General features: G+C 40.8%; 2 protein-coding genes across 2 annotated transcripts in view; both read right to left on the reverse strand.

Annotated features, from left to right (window-relative positions):
• Positions 1-1,009: 1,009 nt before the first annotated feature.
• On the reverse strand, positions 1,010-26,258 carry arhgef19 (Rho guanine nucleotide exchange factor (GEF) 19). The gene is made up of 16 exons (XM_034145447.1): positions 25,926-26,258; positions 12,942-13,653; positions 8,305-8,763; positions 6,822-6,948; positions 6,650-6,732; positions 5,632-5,888; positions 5,390-5,550; positions 5,153-5,305; positions 4,787-4,916; positions 4,578-4,652; positions 4,388-4,477; positions 4,132-4,295; positions 3,276-3,434; positions 3,108-3,187; positions 2,411-2,515; positions 1,010-2,325 (listed from the first exon to the last, which is right to left on the reverse strand). Exons 2-16 carry the CDS (start codon positions 13,630-13,632, stop codon positions 2,171-2,173), a joined length of 2,889 nt encoding a protein of 962 aa, XP_034001338.1. The 5' UTR covers positions 13,633-13,653; positions 25,926-26,258; the 3' UTR covers positions 1,010-2,170.
• Positions 26,083-27,516, reverse strand: part of ano11 (anoctamin 11) — a 30,141-nt gene continuing 28,707 nt past the window's right edge. Inside the window, exon 26 of the mRNA XM_034145448.1 lies at positions 26,083-26,174. The gene's annotated coding sequence lies outside the window, so the exon portion shown is untranslated. The remainder of the gene's footprint in view (positions 26,175-27,516) is intronic.

Genomic DNA, 27,516 nt, shown 5'->3' on the forward strand with positions numbered 1-27,516 from the left:
TTTTTTAAAAATATATTGTAGCGTAAATGCAATCTCCAGAAGCAAATAGCTAAAGTTATGTTATAAACAAGCTAAATCACGGATGCATGACTTGATGTTCCCACGGCTAATGTTTAGCATGATGAGGTTTAGCATGATGAGGTTAGCAGCCGCGGCTTTTAAGACACCACATCAGACATCCATGGTTTGGGTTTTTACTGATATATTTTATGTCGTACAACAACAGGAGAAATTCCTTGAGTTTTATTGAAAATAAAATAGAGAGATGAGGAAACCCCCAAGTGCTAAAATGCTAACTCGTTTTCTTGCACCACACTCTATATATAATTTCAATATTACAAAGGCTTAATTGTTCACTTAAACAGCTGGTCACTCTAGTTTTCAGCACATTTGACTGAAACTAAAGTAAGTAGTGCATTAGTTATGGACTATTTCTAGCGGTGGAGGAATACAGTGATCTAGAATCAGTAGTGGTACATTTGGGGTACATTCCAGTGTGTGTGTTCATGGTAATGATGTCACATACTGTACTGTACTAGTGTGATCAAGTTTGTGTTTCTAATGGAAAACTATGGAGCTTTATGGCACACAGGAAGATATCAGGAAGTAGCCACACTAATAATACTTGTCAGAAAGATAAAGTACATTGTTGTTCGGCAGTGGCTCAGTCAGTAGGGGCTTGGACTGGGAGCCGTAGGGTCGCTGGTTCAAGTCCCCGACCAGACCTAAATATGGAGTGTGGACTTCTACTTGGAGAGGTCCCAGTTCACCTCCTGCCCTGCCCTGCCGTGGTGCCCTTGAGCAAGGCACCGGACACCCCCCTTCCCCCCTCACTCCCATTGCTCCCCGGGCGCTGTACAATAGCTGCCCACTGCTCCTAGTACTAGACTCCTGGTACTAGGATGGGTTAAATGCAGAGGCCAAATTTCACTGTGTGTGCTGTGTGCTCTGCATGTGACCATTAAAGAGGGTTTCATCCCTCCCAATTCTATTCTATTCTATTCTGTTCTTTCGATCTGTTCGTGGGATTTCTTGACAATAATAAAAATACAGAATATAGACAGTGTAATGCTTTAGTCAGATTAGGAACAACAGAAGTTGTGTGGTGCAGGCTTGTTTAGAGGAAAGTCTGTCCTTCATTTGTGTTTCAAAGAATTGTGAAATCATTAGAAAAATTAAAAATAAACCATCATTCTGCAGCTGCCTTATCTAGACAACCATCAGAGTTCATGCAGTCTTAAAAAACCAGTTACTACAGACAGACATTGACAGTGCCTAAGGGGAGGGAGTCGTTCTCTTAATAAGGGGCAAACATGTTTTAACAGTCCAACATTTAACACGTGGAATTAATAAACTGTTGCACCAGGCTTTTATTTATTTCAGTAACTAGGGCACATGTTTGTTGAATACGTGGACTGCTTAAAAGGGAATCTGTCCATATGAGACATGACAGGATAAAAACTAACTCTGACATCAACCAAGGAATGATAACATGTATTTCTTGTGCTGGTAAATGTGCATGTTTCTCAGGCTTTTGAAATGGTGATGGGTGCATTCATAGAAAACAGTCATAAAGTGATTGAGTGGCAAAAATGTTAGAACTGTCCTGGTGGAAACGTTTGTCTACAAAGTCATTGTATAAAAACCTTTTAATCTAAAAATGGACAAGGGCATCAAAAGCTTTTTAATTTCCACTTTCATCCAGCATGCGAAAATGTTCTCACAAGGTAAAAAGTGTTGGATGTTTAAGCACCTGCGTACTCAACATATTTTCGGTCCCACATCCATCCACAACTTCCTCCCACATTTGTTGTTTCCAGTTATTTGTATTCCTCCATAAGTGTAATGTTTTACTTCTCTGACTAATTTGGATTTCTCGTCTTCTTTTTTTCTTGAGCAACAGTAAAAAACACAATCAAGAGGCCAAATTGGTGAGAAGATGCAGATATCACTAATTATAAGTCTTTCATTATGGTAAAATCTCTTTTCATGCAAAAAATGCCATAAGAAAACCTTTAAGATTCTGTGCACCACTCTTAAGCAAGTCCCTTAGCTAAGGATAAATTAAGCCCAAAGTGTAGGACTTGAGGAGGAAGCATTTGGAGTTTTGTGTAACTTTAAGTGCAACTCAGCAAGTGAAATGCACCTTCGACAAGCTGCAGTAGAAGCGTCAGTCGCCCCCCTTCAGTTTCTGCGTGACACATTTAATGCGGATATTTTCCCGGAGGTTGCGGAGGCGAGCGCTGCGACTCGTGATTTCCTCCACGTAGGTTTTGGGGAACCAGCCCCGCTCCCCGTCAGATAGTCTGATGCCCTCCACCCAGCCTGGAGAAAGATTAGATAACTCAAGACATTGGAGAAACCCCGACACACACACACACACAAAAGTGGAGTTGATCCCAATCCTTACCATCACTTGTAATGGTCTTAGCGTGAAGAATGTCGGCCTTCTCCAGGGTTAGCTCGTCGTGCTCCTGGGCCTGATAGCTTTTGATGCACTGAACTTGGGCTATATCTGAGAGGGGAACACACGAAAATGATGAACGACAGGATGAAAAGGTTTAAGATGATTCATTTTTAGGCGGCATCCGGAAGATCTTTGACATCCTTGTGAATAATTATTATTTAATATAATCATTTTTTGTCATTTGGAGGGCCAGGTTGTAATTGTATTATCTTTTTATATCTCTACACAACATATGTTGCACAACATCCTCCTTCGTTGCTCTTCCAGAGGTTTTAAAAAAATGTTGAGATCACCCCTGAGGAAGCTAACCCATTTAGCTCAGCTGTAGCATTTCCGTTGGAGCTGCCATTTTGTTGTTGATGTGTCATGTGTAAGTGTAATATGCGCCCGTCTCCATCACAAGATTACTCAAGTAAGACTTGTAGTTGAGTCTTGATGAGCCAAATAATACCAGAGAAAGACTTTCTGTTAAACAGCAGAAGGGTCCCAGAGGGTTATTCCATTTGTTTCCTATTCTGGGGATTTCTTTGGGAGTTTTTCCTATACACTGTATAGCCCCTTGAGACAAATGTTGAATATGTGTCATATTGGGCTATATACTGTAAATACAATTTGATTGATTGAAATAGCTTTTACTGACCGTCATTCTCAGTGGCGTGCCCGATGTCTTCCAGCGGATCAAATGGAAACATGGCTGTGATCCATCTCTGCTTCCCACTCCTTGGCAGACACAAATAAGGAAAGTTAGGGCATCCTGTGCTAAAGCATACTGTCGGTACTGAAGCTAAATGTTTCCGTTGTGACTCACTCGGTGTTGGACTTGAGCAGGATCTGGTGTTTGAGCTGCTGGCGTTCACACAGCTGCAGGTGGAAGATGAAGCCTGAGATGCCCTGCAGCTTCTGACTGAGATCCTTCACTTTCAGCTCTCCTATCTTAGCGTAGACAAACACCATGAACTTCCACGTGCTGCAAGAAATACACAGTTTTATTATCAAAATCACTAAGAATGTGCTTTTAAAAAATATATATTATTAACTGAATCTTTGAAGCCACCATGTGTAGAATTGTTTTGCTGTTTAAGCATTTTCTTAAGTCATATTGATGGTGTATGGAAGTATTCTATAATATTTTGTTACATGTAAAAGTCCCGCATTAAAAAATGTAACGAAAGTCAAGTTAGTAAGTTTAACTAGGAAATCGTACATAAAGTAATAAAAACAGTCTAATAGTAATCTCGTAAACAAATCATCACCAAAATGTGTTTTTTAATTAACTAGATAATGAATCAAAATAATTGGTTGAGTAGTTTATTTGAGAACAAAACATATTTTATAAAATATTGGTCTGTTTGCATGCAAAAACATTTTTTAACAACTACTACTAGTATTAACTGAACATGTAGATGAATCCAGTAAAGTAAAAATTACTATATTTATTTTTGCTGAACACTAATGCAGTCTTAATGTGGGGTGTGCAGTCTTTATAGAGGGCAGCAATGATTGGGACCCCCATTTCTCTTTAAATGTGCATATATGGACTTACAGTTTAACTTTCATTCAACCCATATTCTAAAATGCTGCTTTTGACCTATTATGACTCATTAAACAGTGCAATGTTATTATTAATATGTTTACGATCTCTTATAAGGACTGCAATCACTCACTCCTTCCTCCTGGACAGCAGCAGACAGTCATTGAACAGGTGGAGGTACACCGGCTTGGTGGGCAACTTGAGCTTTGATCCAGAAATACTCATCATCTGCGTGTCCACCTCCAGCAGCTCTCCGTGTTTCACCAGCCAGCGGGACTGAGAGATCAGAGGGAAGATCTACCAAGGAAAGAAAATAGTTCCGGAATATAAAAGATGCTAAATGTTAAGAACGCAGGTTAAAAAAAGGAAAGACAATTCATAAAAGTCACCTTTCCCTCAAAGTTGATTTTCTTATTGAGGTGAATCAGTTCCTCCATCCTCTTCATCGACTGCACGCTGGAGTTACATTCTTTGATGATCTAAGAAGACGCACACCAACATGGTTATTACTGTAATGCCTCACCACCGTGGATAATACTGGTGCTCATCCAACTGGCTATTACAGATGATAATCACCACCTTTTTTAGCTCATTGAAAGCTTTCGTGGCATTGTCCTCATCTCGGGAGCCCGGTGTCGTCCTCTTTAAGATGTTCTGAAAAATAAAGAAGTTTTTGAACCAAAAGAGAAAGACAATACTCTGTTGTTGGATAAAACCTGCTCTAAATATCATCCGTAATTGGGTTTCAAGTGCGGACATGAATCCTGCATAAATGTCTAAGCGTGTACCTCCACCAGCATTTTCAGCCGTGTGATCCTCTGAAACGGGAGGATCAGAAAAGAGGTGAGAGGAAGTCTCTGACAGACGGGGTCCTCCTCCAGACGAGCCAGGATCCCGGGGAAGCGAGGGTTCTCGTGCCTGAGAGGACAAGACGAGACACTTTAATGATTTTTTCTCGAGAGGTGAAGGTACATTCCAGCGTGAAACATCTGCAAGTTAAGTCATGCAGGTGTGAAATAATATCCGAACACCCTGAGAGGAAATGATGGACATCCAGACAATTGGATTTTATGCACAGCCCTGGATACATTAATATATATGTTAAGGTCTCAAACAGCTGATATGGTACACATGTGATGAAAGCGGTAACTCACAGCAGACGCTGGTACGTCTGCTCCTGGTACGCCTGGTTGGTCACATAAGGTAAATAAACCCTCCGCAGGGCCGGGCAGTGATCCAGGACGATGTCGCACACATCGAAACGCAGAATGTCTTCCTCCAGCCTGTGCTCCAGGTCCTGAAGGAACCTGTGCAATAGCAGAAAACCCCTTTAGAAAAAGGACATGCTCTGAGGTGTTTAATGTAGAATTTGAAGGGGCGTTTTTCTTCACCTCTCACTGACGCCTTTGACTTCAGGAAGCTTCGAGAAGAGCCACTGCTTGTTCTGAGCCCCGATACACTCTGCGAGCTCCTGCGACAACATGAAGTGGTCCACTGCAATGGTCAAACTGCGAATATACGACGCCTCTGATGTCACCAGCTCAAACTTGGCCTGAGTGTAGTGATACAGGGTTTGTTAACCAGTCGTTTAAAGCACATCAAACAAGCAGGAGGTCTCCTAAGTCAAACTTACTTCCTGTAATTTCCGCTCCTCGTTGCTGAAGTTGTCGAGCTGGCCGCTGGAGCGAACATCTGGGATGTCCTGCCAAAGGGCAAAGGCAGAGCCTTGTGAGGAGCGGAAGGAGCTGGACGGGGACAGATTGGACGGAGAGGGGGTCCCGTCTGACCCCTCGTCCCTGAGACCCTCCTCCTCTGGGCCAGGCTCCTTCCCCTGCTGCCTCTGGATCTCTCTGTTGATGGCCACGTCGCTGTATTCCTGGTACAGGATCGCTGCGGGAAAGTAAAAAAGGATGTGATAGTTTAATTAATTAAAATATATATATTCCTAGAGGAGAAATGTGTTTGTTACATCAACACAAAGACAACAAACGTACAGAAATTCAACTAATAACAAATGAGAAAGAATAAAATATGAAAGTAAATCAAAATCCCATTATTATTATTATTATGCGCCGCTTTCCACCTTCTTCTCCAGTAGGATTCAGATGAGGGTGTTGCACTTGTACATGTGATGTTTGGTGTTGTTGTTTTTTAGTTTTGTTTCTTTCCGTTAACTGTCAAGTGGGAAATAAGTCTTTTTTGTGTTTCTCTTATTATCCTACGATACTGTTATGTTTGGCTGTGAATAAGTTTGGCTGTGAAAAATAAATATAAATTATTTAGTTTTTTTTAGAAAGGGGCAGGTAATATAAGATTATTTCCTTCTCCCTGCTCCTTTTCGGGTATGGTGTGTTTACAGAGACATGTTTTGTAAACAATTATTATACATTAAGTTTTGCATACCATGAACGGAACAAATAAAAATGAAATGAAATACATTAATATAATAGTACAAGATGATACAGTAAGATGGTCTTGGATATGAGATATAGTACAAAGGTAAAGTTTGTTTTATAACATAACAATATATGTAGTAAGAAATATTACATTGGATATCATTGAAACCAAGAGCAAGCAAATATAGAACATAATTGAGTATAATACAAAAGGTTTGATGGCAAAACAGTTCTGAAAAATTCAGGGAAACTTACAGCTAGGCAAAAACCGTGATAAGCGATTAACACTGGTGACGATTGGAAGTGTGCAGTCTTCCTCCAGGGATTTCTTTCGCATTCTGTCAAAATAAAAAGAGTGACCTGACATTATTATAGGTCCTTCAATTGTTGCTGTGTATGTGTGAAAATATACAAAGTATATTTTTACCCGAGTTTGGTGCTCCACCTATGCATGCCATTGTCGCTGCCTGACAGAGTGGGTGGGGGTCCTACAGGACTGTGGGGGGCGCTGTCACTGGAGCCTCCGGAGCTGCGGTGCCTCGAGCTGGACTTATCTAGAGAGGATAAAAAGCACAAGGTGTGAAGCAAGCCCCCAGGAAGTGCGCCGGACTCTGTGCCCAACATTCGTTGTGTCCAAACGGCGGTACTGCAACTTCCGTATCAGTCCATGACGTCACCTGGCCCAAAACAACTTTTTCCCATTGACTAACATGGGGAAAGAGACGTCTGTAAATCAGCGGATCATTTTTTTTTAAACTAAATAAACTACCCAGTATTAACTATTTTACAGCCCTTATTATAATCATTAAGTCCTTAAAGTTGTAAAATGCACTAAAAGCCGAATCTAGATTTATTTTCTCTCTCCATTCATTCTAGTGAGCCAAGAGCTGGCCGAGAGTGGGAGCTCGGGGGGCGGGGCTTAAGGGGCAACTCAACTGCGCATGCTCTAGCCAGGCATGACGGGTAATCTGTGACGTTTCGCTCTCTCAAAAGTTGGGCCATTTTGCCTTCATGCGCCAATGAGCAGCTCTCGTAGGAAAGAACGAGACCCCGCCTCCCACGCTGTATCCAGTTCTTATTATACATCCATGGTGGGGAGAGGTGGGGAAGAAGCAATCGTCCTCATGTTGTAAAGGTTGATAAAACATTAACTCAGTTTGAACTTTCATGGATGTTTAGTGACTTTAAGATTCTTAAGAAGTGAAAATACAGCTTCTTGACATAATAAGCTTTTTCAAGCTAGTTGATTACTGTTAATCTATCAATCTTATAACTATATTATTTTCCCTATAATGTTTCAAATATTTGTATACTATATATACAGTAAAGAGGGAGAGAGTATTTCCATTTCCATCAAATCTGATAATAATGTTCTAGATCATTGATAATTCTGCACATTTTTTATTTTTTAATCTCTATATAATGCCATTTTTCTTTCAAGAGTTGTTCCTCTGTGTTAGATTTAATTTAATTTTATAGGCATGGATATTAAATCTGTAATGTTTTGCTTTGCTTTGTTTAAAGTGAGCTCAATAATCAATCATGATGTTATGAACATAACGTATCGAATCCTTTTTAATTGTCAGGATATAATGACAAAAAATTACCAGCACAAATACCCAGAACCATAAGTAATGGCATCCAATTGTTTTTTTTATCAACAGTCCAAAATCAAAATATATAGCATTTTCTGCCATTACAAATTAAACATTAATTGACAAAATATTTCAGCAATAAAGTTAAGAATTATGCAAGACTAGGCACAATACGTTAATGGATTATTTTTTTTCATACTACAGTTGGGTATTTATTTGAAAAAGGTTTTTATACAACAACTACTTGCTAAGCTGTGTTGATGGAACCACCTCTGATTGAAATGGACCGTGATGTTGGACCTGTTCTGGACTCACAGTCAGCGTTGGGCCCGAGGGTGATGGTGCTCTGTCGGTCTCTGGAGGCCACTCGAGCTGACAGAGACTTCCCCAGCTTCAGTGTGAAGGAGCTCTTCCTCTGAGACAGCTGCAGTCTAGAGATCAGCTCTGAGGCCGAGAAGCGCCGTCGCTCCTGATCCCCCTGACGGCTGCGGGACAAAAAGCTCCCCCCTGTGGCACTGGACGGCAGTGAGTCCTCTATTATGTGTAGGGGTTCTTCAGGTAGATTAAAAATATCCTCCTCACTGAGGTTTGGGAGATCTGAGAAGCCGTCTATGGAGGAGGGGCTTGAAATGGCCTCCAGGGAAGATAATCTGCTGAGGTCCTCCTCCAGGAAAGAAGCAAAGGGTCCTGGGAAGAGGTAGTCTGCGTCCAGGATCGGGCTGCTGAGGGATTCATCGCTCGGGCTGTCTGGGGAATAAATCTGCATCTTTCTCCCTGGAAACAGGAAAATAACTCCATGAGATTAAGAAGAATCATGTAAAGAGTTAGGTACCACTTTATAAAGACCTTATAAAGGATTCATAAAGGGTTTATAATTAGGTTGTAAACACTTTATTAATTATTAAGAACCATTTATAAACCAGTTATAACATACATCAACACAGGCCCACTATTTGGCAAGATGACTAAGCCTTATATTCAGGGGTGCACATAACTGGTACGCAGGTACGCATGCGCGGCAACAATCTGAAATGCGTACCGTCACTTGTGTCACAAAGCGCATTTGCGTACCGACGTACTTGTGAAGCTTTTCCAGAAGGTGGTTAGATCACCGGACGACAGAGTCGGTCTCCGTGTGCACAGACAGGGCTGCTGTTAACGTCGGTCTGTACAGCAGCCCTGCGCTAAAACAGCTGATCACAACGTTCACACGCTCCGCAGACATGAAGCTCTGCACTCCACTACCACCCCGTTGACAATCGCCAGAAGTTGGAGTACCAAACACTGACTCCAGGTACTCATCTGAGTACCTCACTGGGAAAGTTGTGTGCACCCCTGCTTATATAGCTTACCTCGTCTTCTTCATCAGCCAGCATCCTTGGTATTTTTGTTCACTGAGTTGATTCCCCCTTCCATCTTGATGTTTCTTGGCATCTCTTATGACCATTTATTTACGAGTTACTAACATTTATAACTGCCAAAAGGGAGCCTTATTGTAAAGTGTCAAACAAATCACCATTTATTAATGAGTTACTACCATTTATCATTTGTTTAAAGGGGACCTATCATGCAAAATGCACTTTTGTACGTCTTTTATACATGAATATGTGTCCCCGGTGTTCCAGGGAACTCACCAAGTGTCAGAAAACACAACCCTCCATATCCAAATCTCTAAAAAAGGGTCTGCAACGGATCTGATCAAAACTGATCCAGATTTGAACACTGTCCTGACGTCAGGACGGTGGCGCTACGGCTATTGGGCCAACTCCACCAATCAGGAGGAGACAGCCACAGCCATTGCCGTTCGAAAGCGCTGGAGACGCTGTAGTACATATGCCAGGCCTGTAGATGGTGCTGTTCTCACAGAATCAGCCCTTGCAAAAACAGGGGTAAAAAAGTGCAATTTGAGCTAAATGAGGCATGGCTAAAATGCATGATCTGTTTGGTATTTTGAAAAAAAAAAAGTATAAATATGCCTTATATAGGTATGGTCCTACACTATATTATTATAATATAGCATGATAGGTCCACTTTAAGTTATATTAAGCCTTAAAGTTATGCATAAATTAGGGCGTGGTCACATTGAGTGACAGCTCTGTCCAGTGACTGCTGTTGTTAGCTTCCTGTCTCTCTGCTAGCAGCTCCGTGATGCTACAGGGGCTCTGCTGCTCAGCTCATCCGGGGAACATAACTTGAACTCGGCCGTGTTTGTTGTGATGGTGCCTTGTGGACTATTCTTCATGCTTATATCGGACTATTGTGACTCGCTCTGCGGTTAAAACAGACGGTGCATGAATGCGGTTTTGCCGTAAGTGAAATTTGAGTACTTTATTTATGTGTTTATGTTTTTAGTCAGTTAACGTTAATGAATGTTAAGGCTTGGGTTAGCATGTAGTAAGCGAGTGGTAGCTACATCTGTGCTAACGATGCTAATAGTAGCCTCCAAGTTAAAACCTAATAGAGAAGTCTTAAGCATTAAGTGGGATAATACTGTAGAACAAACGGCTTCTGTTTGAGGTTAGTAAAATAAAGTCATCCTTGTAAGTTAGAGAGATATTTTATTATGTAGGTAACTTTATGCATTGATACAACCCAGTCTCACGGCATTTCGTGTTATAGTCACGAAATTAATCTATTGATTCGTGTTCACCAACACGATTTCCCCATTTTTTTCGTGTCACACAGAACGATTTTAAAAGCAATGTAAATAATAACAAATTAGAAAAGAAAAAAAGATTTAAAAAAATAGAGATTTCAGTATTCTGAGGCTCTGGAATGATGGGAGTTAAAGACGAAAGGCGGAAACTAGTGGAGAAACGATCAAGATGCCACCTTGTCCCTCTGATTAGACGGCATGTTAAGTCAAGAAGTAGCATTATTAGTGATGAGTGGAGAGCATACAGGAGAGTGCTGAGTAACATGGGGTACAACCACTACACCATAAACCACAGCAGGTAGTTTGTGAACCCCCAGTCATACCCAACATATAGAAAGAGGTAGGTCGACCGTCAAAGGACATGTCCGTAGACTGAGAGGAAACCGTACAGAGAGTTTGTTGGAGGAACACCTCAAGGTTCTTGAATGGTCATCTTGGCTTGGCTCTGCTCACCCTGATGGACTGCTTGGACGCTTGTTCAAGGATATACACAAAGCCTTTCCAGTCTGAGTACCATTATGTCTTACCAAGTCTTTAATGTATGTCTGAGAAAAGCTTTTATGTTTAAATATGTGTATCATTCATACTAAATAGTAGGGCTGTGCAATTAATCGTATTTTAATCGCAATTACGATTTTGGCCTGCCACAATTACGAAAAGAACATAATCGAAAAAAACAATTATTTTGCTTTTCTAGGTTGTGACAGTGCACTGCAACATATTTGATCTAATTAATTTTGGTCTCATTTATTTGTATTTATCATATTTATATATGTTACGTAGCTTGTGGAAGTGCGCTCCAAAATATTTGTTGATCTTGTTTATTGGTATTTATTATTTTGATATTATTTATTTAAATGTATCATTTATTTTTGTATTGGTTTTTCAGTTGAATTATACGTTCAGGGTAATCAACAGTTAAAAAGATACTGTTCAAATTATTATTTGTATTTGTTTTAAAGTTCAATAAATGGATTTTTTCAAAGTCAATGAATAATCGTATTTAATAATCGTGATATCAATTATTGACCCAAATAATCGTGATTATGATTTTTGCCATAATCGCACAGCCCTACTAAATAGTCATTACTTTGAGTCCTAATTTTCTTCATGTGTGAATAAAATGTTTTGCTTGGCTCTCTTGCATCTTACTTTGCATTTCATGTGAAAAATGTGTATTAGGTAAGCGTGAATGTTATAACTCATTCATACATGGACATGTGTATTAAACTTTAAAATAACGCACCCTTTCAGTAGTTATAAATGTTAGTGACTCATCAATAGATGGTGATGTGTTTCACACTTTACAATAAGGCTCCCTTTTACCAATTATAAATGGTAGTAACTCATTCATAAATGGGAATGTGTTTCACACTTCACAATAAGGCTCCCTTTCGGCAGTTATAAATTTTAGTAACTCATAAATAAATGGTCATAAAGAGATGCCAAGAAACATCAAGATGGATGGGGGGGGAATCAACTCAGTGAACAACAGATACCAAGGATGCTGGCTGATGAAGAAGACGAGGCAAGCTAAGTAGCCAATATAAGACTTAGCAGTACAGATAAATGTGGGCTCACTATTTGGCAAGCAACCGGTCACAGTTGCCCTGTTTATCTCATGTCTTATAAAAGCTTATTAATGATTTATAAAGTGTTCACAACCTAATTAATAATTTAATTACAAACTATTCGTAAACCCTTTATAAAGGTAGTCTTATTGTAAAGTGGTACCAAGAGTTATTATAGTGTCTCTGAAAATGACAATTTTTGTATAGATTACTCATACTGTGTTTACCTTGAATTATTAAAGAAAACTTAGTTTTTCTTGCACACCTACAGGTACAATAATGCCAAACATATGCATTTCCACTAAAATCACACTATTTTAAACACTTTGGGTTCTTAAAAACTCACAGTGCACCTGTGAAAGCGAGACTATTTACGCAAAAGGTTTTAGCAAAAATGCATGTGCAGGTAAAGTCCTTAAAATAAACCTTGATAAATGATTATATTATTTTTCAAGACGTATGAGAGTTGGTGAACGGATGATTTGATACGATTTTTCTGTAAGATGCGGACCACTTTTAGTTCAATTCATCAAGACTTTTCTGTTTTTGGATTCTTCGTTCAGTGTGGAGGTATTTGAGAAAAACATGCTTTTCTTAAAGAATTCAAGGTTAAACTGGGGGGTGAATAATATATATTGAAATAATGGTTTTGTGTATGAAGTATTCTTCAAGCCTGATTTTCTTTTTTCAAGTGTCTCCATAGTGAAAAAACGTTGCCTACTCACGCATAGACTTCTCCTTCAGTGAACCCTGGGACGTCCTCCTCTGAGGCTGGCAGGAGTCTGGGCTTCGACACTCCGGACCCTCAGGTAAGGATGAAGAGCAAGGTAACTGAGATTCCCAGGGGTCTGTGTTTGTGTAAAGAGAGGACAAAGGGAACGGCAGATCGAGGCTAAGAGCTGCGTGGAGAGGACGACATACTGTTGTGACAGAATGAGGCTTTTCTGTCTGCTCCTGCAAAGAAGTCCTGATGCCATTTAGACATTCAAACTCACAGTCACCTACAGATGTGTGACAGTTCAAATTCAGCGTTGTTTCCTGCTCATTGTCTGTCCTGTGGCAGCCCTTCTGCATGTCATTCAGTTCATTCAGTGTGTGTCTGAAACCATTCAGGGGCCGGGTGTGTGTAGTGCATTGTGCCTCTGGAATAGCAGGGGGCCTCAGAGAGCCAAGACAGTTTAGTTTAGGAGTCACTGGTGGTTGCAGCTCAATAAAGGCCAATGTCTCCTGCTGGCACACTGCTACATGCTTGTGGTGGCACGGGTGGAGCAAAGTCCTGTCCTCCTGGGCCTCGCTCAGAGCCTGGGACTCCCCCGAGCCAGGGATCCACATGCTGGGACTCTCTCCTCGGCAGCGAAAAGCGTGAAGGTGAGGTTGGAAGTCAGGAAAAGGTGAGAATCCATACCCAGGAAGCATGGCTGAACGAACACATGGGAGCTGCAAAAGAAGAGAGGGAAAATAAGTGTTCAGTGTTTTACTAAAAATGCTTGTCTGTTCCAACAGGCCCCTACTTCACAGGATCTTTATTATGGTTTTGTTTGATTTATTAATACTTGTTTGAATTATTAATACTTTGATTTATTAATACTTGTTTGATTTATTAATACTTGTTTGATTTATTAATACCTTATTAAACCCATTTAAATGCACATTTAGGAAATCAATGACATTTCTTTAAATGTATCAGTGTATTCCTTGATGGCAATAAACTCAACCCTTTGAAGAATATAAAAAAACAATGATGTAACAATAACCTTAACATTTTACATTAATACTGTAGGTTTAAAAAATGGTGATTTAATTATTTGTATATATAAAATAAACACTTATACATACAGCCTTATATAAACATTAAAGCTATTCTAGGAGTACACTCATTTCCTAGTAAACAGATTATAAGTAGTTGAGGCAAAAATGTATCAAATCCTGGAATAAATGAAAGACCTGGTCACTAAAACCAGCTGTGTAGGTGAGGAGACTGGGTTTTAATTACCTCTATGTATTCTGTAAATGCCTCTAAATCGAAGACACCTTTCTGAGATTACTATTTTAATATTGATTTAAAATATTGTTTTTAATTGCCATATTTCATCAGTTTTGAAGATTCAAAGTTCATATAGACAAAATGGGTAAGGAGGGTTGAACATCAAAACCCTCTTACACTAACCATATTTGGTGGACTGGACACATTTTACTGTTGGCAACTTGGCTCAGTGATGCTGTTACACATTAAGTTCAGTTATAATTAACAGTTAGTAGTGTTGTGTTAGTTAAATAAACCACTCAGACAGCCGGTTGATTTTGAACTGAAGGAGTTGGTGGAGGAATGACACACACACACACACACACACACACACACACACACACACACACACACACACACACACACACACACACACACACACACACACACACACACACACACACACACACACACACACACACACACACACACACACACACACACACACACACACACACACACACACACACACACACACACACACACACACACACACACACACACTTAAGTCTAGTGTCTCCTGATCTGTTTCTTCCTGCTCTAATTAAAGACCTCTACATATAGCATTCAGCCCCTGTACTTAACACACACACACACACACACACACACACACACACACACACACACACACACACACACACACACACACACACACACACACACACACACACACACACACACACACACACACACACACACACACACACACACACACACACACACACACACACACACACAACCAAGACACACACCCAGACAGACAGAGGAAGAGAGCACATCCTCAGCACTCTCACCTTTCACCTGTGATCCATACTCATCCATCACTCTGGCTGTTGGTGTAGATTCCTGTCAGCTAATGTTAGCTAGCAAAGCACACACACTTCCTGAAAAGATAATCCTTAACTTCTGACTAAAACACCAGGTAACAGGAAGTGTACAAATAACACAGATCTTATCATTTGAAATACTTTAAGTCCCGAGTCTTCCTCAACCATTGTGTTTTCCTGGAGCAGTAAGCTATCAATTGTAGCATTTAGCCTATGAATTAGCCTCAATAGCTTTTTTTTAAGTTGATATCCGGTCTGAATGTCAGGTTTTAACTGTGTATCTGTTTTTTTTACATTTGTTAAGAGGGTACAGACAAACACTCACACACAAAGGCACACAGCTGTCATTTAGCCACTCCCCCTTTTATGTAGAAGAGGTCATTTTTAGTCCCTCCAAAGTTGTTTAAAAAACAAAAAGTATAAAGCTTAAAGCTAAAGCTAGCTTAAGGTCTCTTAGGTCATATATCGTCATATATCGTAAATCTGTTGCTTTGTAATATTGAACAAAGTAGACTGGATTCACTGCACAATAGGTAAGCTTAGCCACATTAGCTTAGAAAAGGTAGCTATGTTTGCCCCCATGCCATACAGCACAGCAGTTCATTCTTGACCTTGTGAACATCATTCGATAAAAACACATTACACTCAGCAGCTGTTAGGGAGTTTTTGTCATATCACATGTTGTTGATCTGACTTGCAGTAGATGTTCACATTCCCACATTTCTGAGCACTTTAAACATCTAGTCCGTGTTCAAATTTGAATCTTCACAAATAGTAAACAAAAATAATTTCTTTATTTGTAAGCTGTTGCTAAAAGCAGTAGTAACACTCTCTGTTTTTCTTCTCTGTGAGCAACTCTACCATTATTTTTGTGTGTTGCATTTTGGGACAATACGACCAATTTGTACTGTAACTGTAAAGTGTGCAATGTGGGGTAAAGAGAATGTCGCACTGGGTGAATGTTAATTTGTAACCCTTTATCTATTTGTACTACAACAAGAGACTGCAGGCTCTTTGTCACAGATAATTCTAAAAGAAATATACCCTCCAGAGTTTTTTTTGTAACTAGTGTTTAACTCTACTCATCCTGACACATTGTACATCTTTATGATATTCGTATATTTTACATCATAGTAAGTAGTATCAAATTAAAGTGTACACCTGTACTTTACATGAACATAGAAGCATCTCTTATGACGGCATACTTCAAGGTTTTTCTTGGCAGTATAACTTTGTTTATCAAGATTGGAGATTCACAGACTTGAAATAATAGTCTACCTTTCTTTTCTTTATCGAGCGCATTTGGGCTGTATGCTGTGAATATGAGGCTGTGGAAAAGCCACACCTGCTCCTGTGACTGCCCCACACACACACACACACACACACACACACACACACACACACACACACACACACACACACACACACACACACACACACACACACACACAACACACACACACACACACACACACACACACACACACACACACACACACACACACACACACACACACACACACACACACACACACACACACACACACACACACACACACACACACAACACACACACACACACACACACACACACACACACACACACACACACACACACACACACACACACACACACACACACAGACACAGAGAGTAGAGTGCAGGCACAAATGGTTACCTGTTCCCTGATGCAGACAAAGGCAGCCTTTCTGTGTGTACCTCCAGGCCAGGCTGTCCCGAGAACACAGGACACCTGAGAGGGTGTGGGAATTGCTTATACTGATCCACTCATATAGTGCAGCTACTGAGCCATATAAACACATGCAGACCCCTGCTGCATACTGACACAAGTTTATTAATGGTGTCTGGATGTGATTACTGGCTGGTTATACTGTAATCCAGCTGGAGATGTAAAATGTTAACCAAACTTTACATCTGCAGTCTCTCCTATCAGATTAAATACAATTTATATCCTTGTCTGCAGTGTCGTGTTTTGCAAAAAACATATATTAGGTTCCATGATTACCTTGTCTTTCAATGCTATCCTAATGAACCAATGTTTACATAATCCTCCATCAACAGCCAAGTCGTCATAAATCAATTGTAGAAAATTAGCTATCTGCTCATTTCATCAAGAAATCTCAAAGATCCCAAAAACTGACAATAAACCTCACCACCACATTTATCAAAACATGAAAGCATCCGATTACTTGCACTGCACATTCCTCACGCTGATACAATTATACCGCGCTATTAACATTTCAATTCCAAAGACGTGTAATTTCCCTCGTCACAGCAGGGTGTTATTTGTGACTGTTATGGACTTTGCTGCCAGTTTCCCCCCTGTAATTTCACTAGGCTGCTCTAAGACGCCATGTCTGCATACAGCACTTAATGAATGGCACCATGGTATGCCTTTAATGCCAGCAGCCGTACTAGGAGCATTTTTAATTGCGATATATTTCACCCTGAGGGTCTCAGAATAATCCTTCAAAGGAGTGTATCAGATACATTTGAGCACATATGGAGTGCTGATTCAGCTTCATGAAGGAGCCAAATGTTGTGTAATCGCATAATTAGATTAAGTTTCCTGCTTGCCAGGGGCGAGAGGAGAGTGTTAAACATGGATTCACTGTTTGTGGTTCATGGAGGTGAAGATAAACATTTCTACACTGTTTACTTTGGAGGTAACACTGCTTTATTAAAGAAGTAGTTTGAACGGTTTCAGAAGGCTAAATGATCCTAATATATCCGTGCCTGGTTTATTAGAGGTGTGTGTCATTGTGGGTTTTACCGTTAATAAATAACTCAACAAATATCTGATGAGATGTTTTAGCCTGAAAACAGCAATCTACTTTGTTAGGTATTTTCTTTGGTTAGACATCAATATATTGTTGAACCATCAACAGGAACCTTTCCAAGACGAGTTTGAACTACAATATGCACACTTTGCAAATTATTAGGTTGTGGTTATCTGAAGCCGTTTGGTCTCTTTTTGAAACGAAGAATCTGCACACTGTATCAAGGCATGATTAGGCACGATGTGCTTCGTTTTTGTTATCTTTGCCACCAATGGGTTAATTAAACAAGATTCAACTTCTTTGTAGAAGGGAAGAGACAGAAACTTGGCGAAGATCTCCACACTAAAGTTTCACCTTTATAGATCGCAGTGCCTAACTTTTTGACGAAATCATTCAATTCAGAACGTTTTTTTAAGATGTAGAAATTCATTACAACATGAACAATCAATAGCCTTACGGTTTAATTGTGCCAAACCGAGTTTACATGTGTATGTCTCCTCCCTCAAGAAGTCAAAGATTGGCACTAACTGTTCATGAAGAAGATTTAGATCTGAACACAGTGAATATTTAACAGAATAAAACTAAGCTTGTGAGATTAAATCTTGGTTTGCCACGACAGAAACGTTGTTAAAAGTCCAGTATTCTGTTATATGGCACCCAAACATTCAAACCTGTTTTCATCTTGACAACCTTTTTAACCTCCCTACTTACCTTTCCGGCGGCGCAAACATGGAAGTGGGGCAACACATATTTGTGCACTCTGATGCCAAAGCTTTGTTTCTCAGTAGTTTGAACAGTGACGTAAACAATGAGTAACCAAGCAAATCAGAGCTTTTTATTCAAGATTAAAAAGCAGGGGCCATCATATTTTGGTTCAAGAAAAAAGCTCCATTGTCATAAGTCAAATCAAACAAATAGCAACTATAGCAAATGGTTGTAGTAACTACTGGCCACAGATGTGAGGTCAAACACATGATGTGTAGTTGTTTGCTGTGTTGAGGTTTGTGTGACTAAAATCTGGATATCCAAGCAAAAAGGAACGTTTTGTAAATCATAGCTTGCGTCCCCTTCCCCCGCTCAGAGTTTCCCTCCATGGGCGCAGGTCCGGTGTGTTTGGTCAGACAGACTGGAGTGTCCTGACAGTGTGGTGTGAGCAGCTCATGTGTGTTTGTGAGATCGCAGTTTAACTCGGTCACATCGGACCACTAATTGCCAGGCAGCAGACTAAAGAGCCTGGCATTGTCTGCCGAGACAAGACATGACAGCATTCAGCGTCACTTGTGGGAAAACCACCCCACAGCTCTCCGTGTTTTTGTGACATTTTCTATTTGAACATTGCCAACTAAAAGAACTTTTAGTTGGCAACAAATGTTTGTGTTTGACATTTTTGTGCCATAATTATCTTGTCTTTACTGAATGATGCAGCAGGCTGTGAAGCAGTTGTGGAAGATGTATTCAGGTATTTGAATAAAAGTAGCAATAGCACAGGGTAAACTACTGTTACAAAGAAAAACCCTGTTAGAAATATTTAGAAGTAGACGTACTAAAGTTATAGCACTCATTATAGAATGGCCCATTTAAAAAAATATATATTTTGTGTTATTGGATTATAATTGTTGATGCATTAATGTGTGGCTGCTGATTAGTTTCATCTGTATAACACATAATGATGTGTTATATTTTGTATTGTATTTTGTATTAAGAATTGGAAGTAACTCAAGCAGTTTCCTGCTTATATATAGTGGAATAGAAGTATAAAGTAGCATACATTAGATTACTTCACTAAATTACTCAAGCAATTGTACACAATTACTTTCCACCACTGATGTGTAGCCTCTAAAAATGCTCTTTAAAAAGTATTTTTGCATTCTTGTGCTGGTTCCAATCCAGGTGTTCTGATGCAAATTATGATGTGTAGACATAAAAACAATCAAGGGGCAACTCAGAACTTGTTGACAAAGTTCAGACACTATGCAACATATTTGTTGCTTGTTTGAGGTTGCCAGGCATCTTGTTAATGAATGATGTGGTTTTGTATTAGACAGTTACACATACAGTATCTCCCATAAATCTCCCATTATGATCAGCAGTTGCAAAGTGATTTTTACTCCACCCAGCTGATCCACGAAACTTGATAACCTATTTTCTTTATGCAGCATTTCAAATGAACACCTGAAACAACTGGATGGGAAGCCAAAAGGTGTCTTCTTGGTATTTTAATGGGCTTCATCTAAATTTCTCAATCAAAATAAGCTCAGCAGCGAGACTCGGATTCCAATCAGCGAAAGCGCTCCAGATGTCAAAGTGAAGCATTAAGCTGCATTTTGGGAAAATCAGACGGCTGAATGGTGTAAGAACGGTTGAGTGAATTCAGGTCAGGGAGTTTGTTGGTATTCGTTCCTCTTCTCTCCTCCAGCCACTGAGACAGGTGAGCACCCCAGAGGCTATTCGGGAGGCGGGTGGAGCTTACCCAAATGTTTACACGCGGTGCGGGCCCTCCTAATCCTCCCCTGCAGCCTCAGGGCAACCTAACCCGCGACCTTCGGAGACACAACGGAGACACAACGGAGACACAACGGAGACACAACGAAGACGAACACTGACAACCTGCCCTGCAATCACACACAACTCTGACACTCACAAGGCCCAGCTGACTGTGTGTCTGCAATCTGTTTTTGATTGAAAGCGACAAGACGTGGAGAGGCCTTCCCTGACCTCCTCACCCGCTGGGATTCCCTCTTACTTAAAACGGACAAACAGCAAACTCTCGTTTAAAAGCCTGAGAAAATGGCGCCCATGTCACACGTAAACGTTAAGACTTTTGGACCTTTAACCTCCCCTCCCCCGTTTCCCTCTGCCACCATAACAACTGCAGATAGGACTCACAGCCAGGATAGTAAAGACACAAAGGAACTATTGACAAACTTATGGAAATAACCTTGTGTAATTATGGTGCTTTGTCATAAGTCGCAAAAGCTACCGAGTGGATGGAGGGCCAAGGATCCAACGCGCTGTAAATCCAGAAAATCTCATAATCAGTACCCTGTGAGAGGTGATATTTATCTGTGTGCCATGAGACTCTAAGAAAAGGAGTGCTGATCTAGGATGTTTTTTCAGGTTACCAGGACATATGAAAGTCAATCCATCATCAAAAATGTAGTGTTACCATTTTATATTTCATACAGCTGTAATCAACAATTTCGCAAATAATGTATATCTCATGGATTTTATGTGAAGAGCTAGTATGAAGTGTATCAAAGTCCCACAAGTAAGGGTTTTGTTTGCTGTAATTTAGGTTTTTGTTTTTTAATGAACATACAACAATATTACAGAGCCCAGGGTGATGTCTTTTTTAAGAAGCAATTCCTGAGCAAATGGCAACTTATTTTGGCAATTTAGGTTGAAAAACAACATCAAGATTTATAGGGTGAGAATGGTGATTTTCTATATTTCTTTTGTGCTAAACCCTTCCCATTAAATGACCAAAAACCCAATCGTCTGTGGCATAGAGCTCCATTGTTGTCCAAAAACTATTCACATCAATGCACACACTGTTGCAGTGGTGACATTTTCCTTCATTACCATGAACACACACTGTACATTATTTTCAGTCAATCCTCCATACAACATCCTGCTGCTGTACATACTCCAAAGAGCACATCATATGTATTACTCCGCAGCCAAAAGTAGTACTAGAAAAATGAAATATGTATAAAAAACAACAGCAGTTTAAGGGAACTATTCAGCCTTTATCCAAAGTGAATCTTAGCTTGTGATGCTTTTATGTTGTTAGTAGGAACCAATGGACTTGGAGCTGAGAGCCGAAGACAGAGTAGGGATGAAGCAAGTATTAAGGGACGGTCTTATGCATTGTTGATTTTGTGGGACTTAAAGAAACATATAATATCCCCAACCTCCTCCTTTAACAGCTTGAGTCGGTCATAAATCAAAAGTGTCAAGCCTCATCCTTTAATCCATTCTCAAACTTACCGGCAATTATTTTTCTGCTGATGAAGCAATTATATTATTATTAGAAGCTTCGTAGTGATTAACATAAAAAAAAGGAGTGCCGTTCATGTCTCTGCTGTAGTTTCCTTCCAGGTTTTTACATTTCTGGTTGAAATTCATTAAAAAAGAAAACGTGTTGGTTGGCTGTACTCAAACTGTCAATCAAGCACTTTGATTCCAATGTGATCCTTCACCACTGGGCTCTCGAGAGGCTGACCCACTTTACAACAAATTGCTGATACATTCATCTGCTCTTGTGTTTACTCGCGCTCCCTTCCTCTCTGTGTTTCTAGCCCTCTGCTCCACTTTTCCCCCAGCTGTGCACCAGCAGTTTCTCCTCACCCCTCACCCCTCCTTCTCCTGCACCCTACTTCTTGCTTTTATTATGTGGACAGGTACAGACAAGCCGTCCACTGACTGGGCTGCTCGTTGTTTTGAAACGTGATCTTCTAAAAGTGGAACACAGCTGAAGAACTGACCATCCAGAAATGATTCCACTTTAGCTCAGAGCTAAAGCTATAAAACTGTTCAAAACAAACTCTGAACAGCAGCAGCGTTATCAAGATTAACTCCATGAATTAAAAGAAAGCTAAACGACTGAAAACAAAGTTGCTTTTGTTTCCAGAACAGCAAGAGGCAAAGAAAACCCACATTTTTTAAAGCAAAGACAATTCTTATCTTCCATGAGTACTAATGTGAAACACACACAGCGTCTTATTGGCCAAGTCACAATAACCTGCGGCTGCAGTGATAGACAGGTGTGCAGATACTCAGCCGGGGCCGTGCTCAGCACACATCGCCTCTGGGCTCCAGTTTCGGCTGTTTCAACCTTCATGCATGGGCCAAGTATTCTCTGACACGCAGATTAACCAATAAGTGACAGAGCCTGTGCACTGCTGCCTGAAAAGTGGGGTAGAGCTCTTTGTTTGTCTTAGAAAATCAACTTATCTTAAACAAATCAAAGCAGCCACATTACGGTATTATTAGTAGGTGAATGCACAGGGTTTTACTCAGTAGGTGGTCTCTTTTATAGCCAAGACAAGTTCACGTCCAACTTTAGAGATACAATTCCACATTCCCCGGATGACTCGCACGCTCATTCCTCTGAAATTGACCACTAAATCGAGGCAGGCGACAAACAAAGCAGCTCCACTATGCACGTGAAGTAGCAAGGGCTGCTATTATGGGCTATTAAGGACGCTGCAATTTTGCACGCAAGTTTTGGAAAGTGACAGGCCCTCCTCGAACAATTGGTATTTTAGCCAAGTGATGGAAAGAAAAAAGTTGCAACACTGTAAGACGCAAAGGTAACATTTGCATTATAGGTTGTGGGAAAAGAGCCTGGATGTAAGAGAAATGGATACAGCATTGGAGGTGGGGCCTCCCCATAGGTTCATTCCTATGAACATTGCTCAGTGACACAGGAAGCCAAAAATGGCCTGACTTGAGGACAAGAATGTCAGTATGATCTGGGTTCTGGACTCAGAGAGCATGCGCATCTGCGTGGCCTATTATGATTTTTGGGGTGTTCCCTTTTTGGGTGTGTAATATAGGTATTTGTGCATGTAAATGGTCTGCAGAGGCTGAAATCGAACCGTTCACTCCAGATGGAGTTTCTCTCCAACACTCCTGAAATGCCCACATTGGACTCCTTTGTTTACTTCTGTGACATAGTAACATCACTATGTAGCACTCACGCTTCTATTGGTTAGCGCTTTGCATGAGATTGGCTAAGGGGCGGGACATCTCTATGTGGTTGACCAATCACAACAGAGCCGGCCAGCTAACCAATCAGAGCAGATTGACATTACAATACATTATAGAGCATAATGTATCCTCTTTAAGCTGGATTCGGCTTGAAGCACTTTTTATGACTTTTAGGACACAATGGTTTATATTATGGCTATTCAAGAGTTAGTACTGGGTAGCTAGCTAAGTCAATGGTAAAAAGTAATTCAATGACTGGCATGGAAGTTGTAATATCACAGTTTGGCCAACTAAAGTTTCGGCTCACTTCCTGGGGGCTTTGAGAAAAGGGTAAGGTGTGGCATCCTGGGACGCTTCCCCACACCATATGCAAACGCAGACAGTGGCTGTCTGGGAGGCAGGTGATGGGGCAGGTGCTCTCCAGACATATGGGGGGAGGGAGGAAGTAGGATGAGGGATGGGCCATGTGGTGAGTTATAAACCTCAGGGAGGCGTGTGGCGCAGTGGAATAGTGCGTTGGTGTTCAGATCAAGGGAGCACAGGTTCAAACCCCACTGCAGTCAGCATGTCGTTGTGTCCCTGGGCAAGACACTTCACCCCAAATTGCTCCTGTGGGGATTGTCCACAGTATTGAGTATGTAAGTCGCTTTGGATAAAAGCGTCTAACAAGTAACATGTAATGTAATGTAACATGCAGAGAGAAATTAAATGTACAGGAATATGCTCGCAGGACATTAACTCAGCTAAAGCAAATCACAATCATAAATCTTCTTTTTTCCCGTCAGTGTTATGATTTTTCAGAAAAACTGTTATCAGAAGTCAGCCATCGCACAGGGGATCTCCAGCCTATAATAAAGTGTAGTAAAACAGTTCAAGGTCCTGATTTATGCTGCTACACGTCCGCCCAACGTGCAGGTGGTGCGTTCCAGTCCAGACATACCGTAGTAAATCAGATAATCCAAGAAAACACCCACAGCTGTCTATTTGCACTCCAGACAAAATATTTACCTACAGACTCTCAGTACAAACAGCAACTGGCATGACAATACACTGAGTCATCGGGACGGCAGACAGAAAGGGCAGCCGTCACCTCAGCCCTGATGTAGTTTGGAAGATGTCCAGAAAAAAGTCTGGAAGCTGGAAGGGCTGCAACCACACATTACTTTTATTATTTATTAACTGTTGACTATTTATTAATCGTCATTTGTTTTGTTAATAAAGCGTCAACGGAATATAGTCACAAATCAACTTCACAGAGCCAAACAGTGTGTCCCCAGGTGTTGTGTTGGTGTTTACATCGACCAAGAGTCCAATTACGCAAACATATTTTGTTTACAATGATATGTAAGACTGTAGATGCCAAGATAAGAGAATATTAGAATTGTTTCACTTTTTCTACTTGAAAAATGTATGAAAAGATGAGTTAATTATCAAAATATTTTCTTCTCAGTTAATCAAATAACTATTTTAGGTCTAGGTGTTAATGGGTTACAGAAATGTGTCACAACTGGCATGCTGAGAAGAAGTACCCGCCTGCTGTAAGTCATAAATGCGCTGTTGCTTAACCCTCCTGAAGTTGTGTAAACGCTCAGTTGTAGGCTCCACATGAGTTAACCATAAAAGAAAAAGAAAACGACAGGCTATTGCCTCCAGGAAACGCACATATGTTCATGTGCACACACACACACACACACCGATCTACATACACTCCCTTTTAACTACCTGAGGCTCTGTCAGGTGTTCTTAGGCTAAAGCGTCCCTACACAGCCGTGTACAGTTTTTTAACAACCCCTCATCCGACATACTGCAGACATGCACTTACCTGCCCCGCTCTGCAACAGCTCACTGCTGCACTGTAACCATCACAATCAGGGCTCACCTCAGTGTGCACTCGCCTAGGGAGCTGCAGGAAACATTAATCGATGCAAGCAGCGAAGACTTCCAACTGAATATATGAATAGTGAGGAAAATCATCCCACTGGCAGGACATGTGCATACACTTATGTTTGGTTTTGTGTTTCATGAAAGTGAGAACAATGGTAAAACTGTCAGATTTAATCCTGTAATCCACTGAATTGCACATGCATGTGTTGAAGTGATGTGTTTAAAAAGCTTGATTTGTTAGTTAGATAAAAACAATTTGCAGGCAAACAGCAGTCCTGATAAATGTTTCATGCTCTCTGAAACCTAGCTTTGTTTTCAGATGCTGTCAGATAAATGCAGTGCACCTGACAACCTGCAGAACACTACTTTGACCCAAGTGCACCACACGAAGCACTCTCAGGCATACACAGCTCAACTTTCACTCAGCAGCAGAAATCCTCAGATTTTTGAGTACTGTACCTCATCGGTGTTAGCAGCCTAGTGTGTGTGCTGGCCGGCCGCCAGCAGCTGTGTGTGAATCCAAGCTATCCCAGGGTCAGGCTGAGCCACTCTGCTATCCATTGCTGCCTTGTGTTCCTCCCGGTTTCCCTCGCCACCTTTTCCCTCTCCTCCTCTCCTTCAGTGTCTTTGTTTTCTAACCCAGCAGAAACTCTTTAAAATCTTCTGCCCGGTTCTTCTCCTTGTTCTTGTTCACCGTGCCGCCTCCCCCTGGGAAAACAAAAACAGGCTGAAAACAGCCACCACTTGCTGCTGCTCTCACAGCTACTTACAATGCAGATCTCTTCTCTAAGCTCCTCTGCTCTCCCTTCCCTCTCGCTCCCTCCCTCCCTCCCTCTGCTACTGTTGGGGAAGTGCTCTCTCATTTTCTCTCATTCTCCTCCCCCTCTCTCGCCCTTCCTCTAACTCCTAATAGTTATTTAGTGTCTCATTTCAGCACCTGCTTCAAGACAGAAAATGACACAGAGAGGAGGGAGCAGACAGACTCGGAGAGAAAAATGTTGCTCCTTGGTGGGAGTGTGCGCTTTATCAGCGAAAGCATTGTGTGTGTTCATGGACTGGTGAATGAATGTGAGGTGTGCATGTACAACAAGCACTATAATGCAAAAGTGCACATGTGCATGTTAGTCTTTGTGCATGTATATGTATTCGCATAAATGTGTGTGCAGATTCACTGTTTGAAATGCCTTTATGTTTTAGTGCAACTTACACTAACGGCAGTCAGTGAGTTGTTGACAGAAAAAAGCTGCTATGGCATGCTCTCTCATCGCTTGTGGTGATCTCCGATTGCTGCTGTATCAACTATGTTCACTAATCAAACATGAAAATAATGGGGGGGGGGGGGGGGGGGGGGGGGGGGGTTACCTCGGGACACTATGTTACACAGCTGTGTTGTCTAATGATGCCCATTTTTATAAAAAGGACACTAGAAGACTAAAGGGTTCAGAGCAATACTGATCCCAGTAGAGAATTTATAATATATATATATATATTTGTTGTTGTTATAATATATAGTGTAAAATAAAATTGTATTTTTCGGAAACTTAAATAATTAACATGGGACAGGTTATGCTATACAAAGAAATACAATTTTCTGTTTCATATTTGTATTTTGTTCCTCTACTGTGACATGTTTCCATGCTTTAATGTTCAAAAAGCTCTTTATTTGTCTCATACTGCCTGTGCTGCAGCACCTCTTTTCACCCTCTGTCCGAAACCAGAGCCCAGTCTGCTCTGATTGGTTAGCTGACTGGCTCTGTTGTGTTTGGTCAACTGCTTAGAGATGTCCCGTCCCTTAGCCTATCACGTACAATGTGTTGGAGCGATAGCCAATAGAAGCGCAGGTATTACGTAGTGATGTCACTAGGTGTTTCAGGAGGTGGAATGTGTGGGACAGAAATTCCCTCTGGAGGGAACTTTAGGATTTGTAGCCTTTGCAGACCATTTACACGCACAAAAACCTATAGAACACACTACAGGAGAGTGTTTTCCCCTTTGAGTCGCCAGTAAGCCTTAAAGCAACACATATTTTTATTTCAACAATGTCAACAGT

The sequence above is a fragment of the Trematomus bernacchii genome, unplaced genomic scaffold (genome assembly GCF_902827165.1).
Source record: "Trematomus bernacchii unplaced genomic scaffold, fTreBer1.1, whole genome shotgun sequence".
Taxonomy (NCBI): Eukaryota; Metazoa; Chordata; class Actinopteri; order Perciformes; family Nototheniidae; genus Trematomus; species Trematomus bernacchii.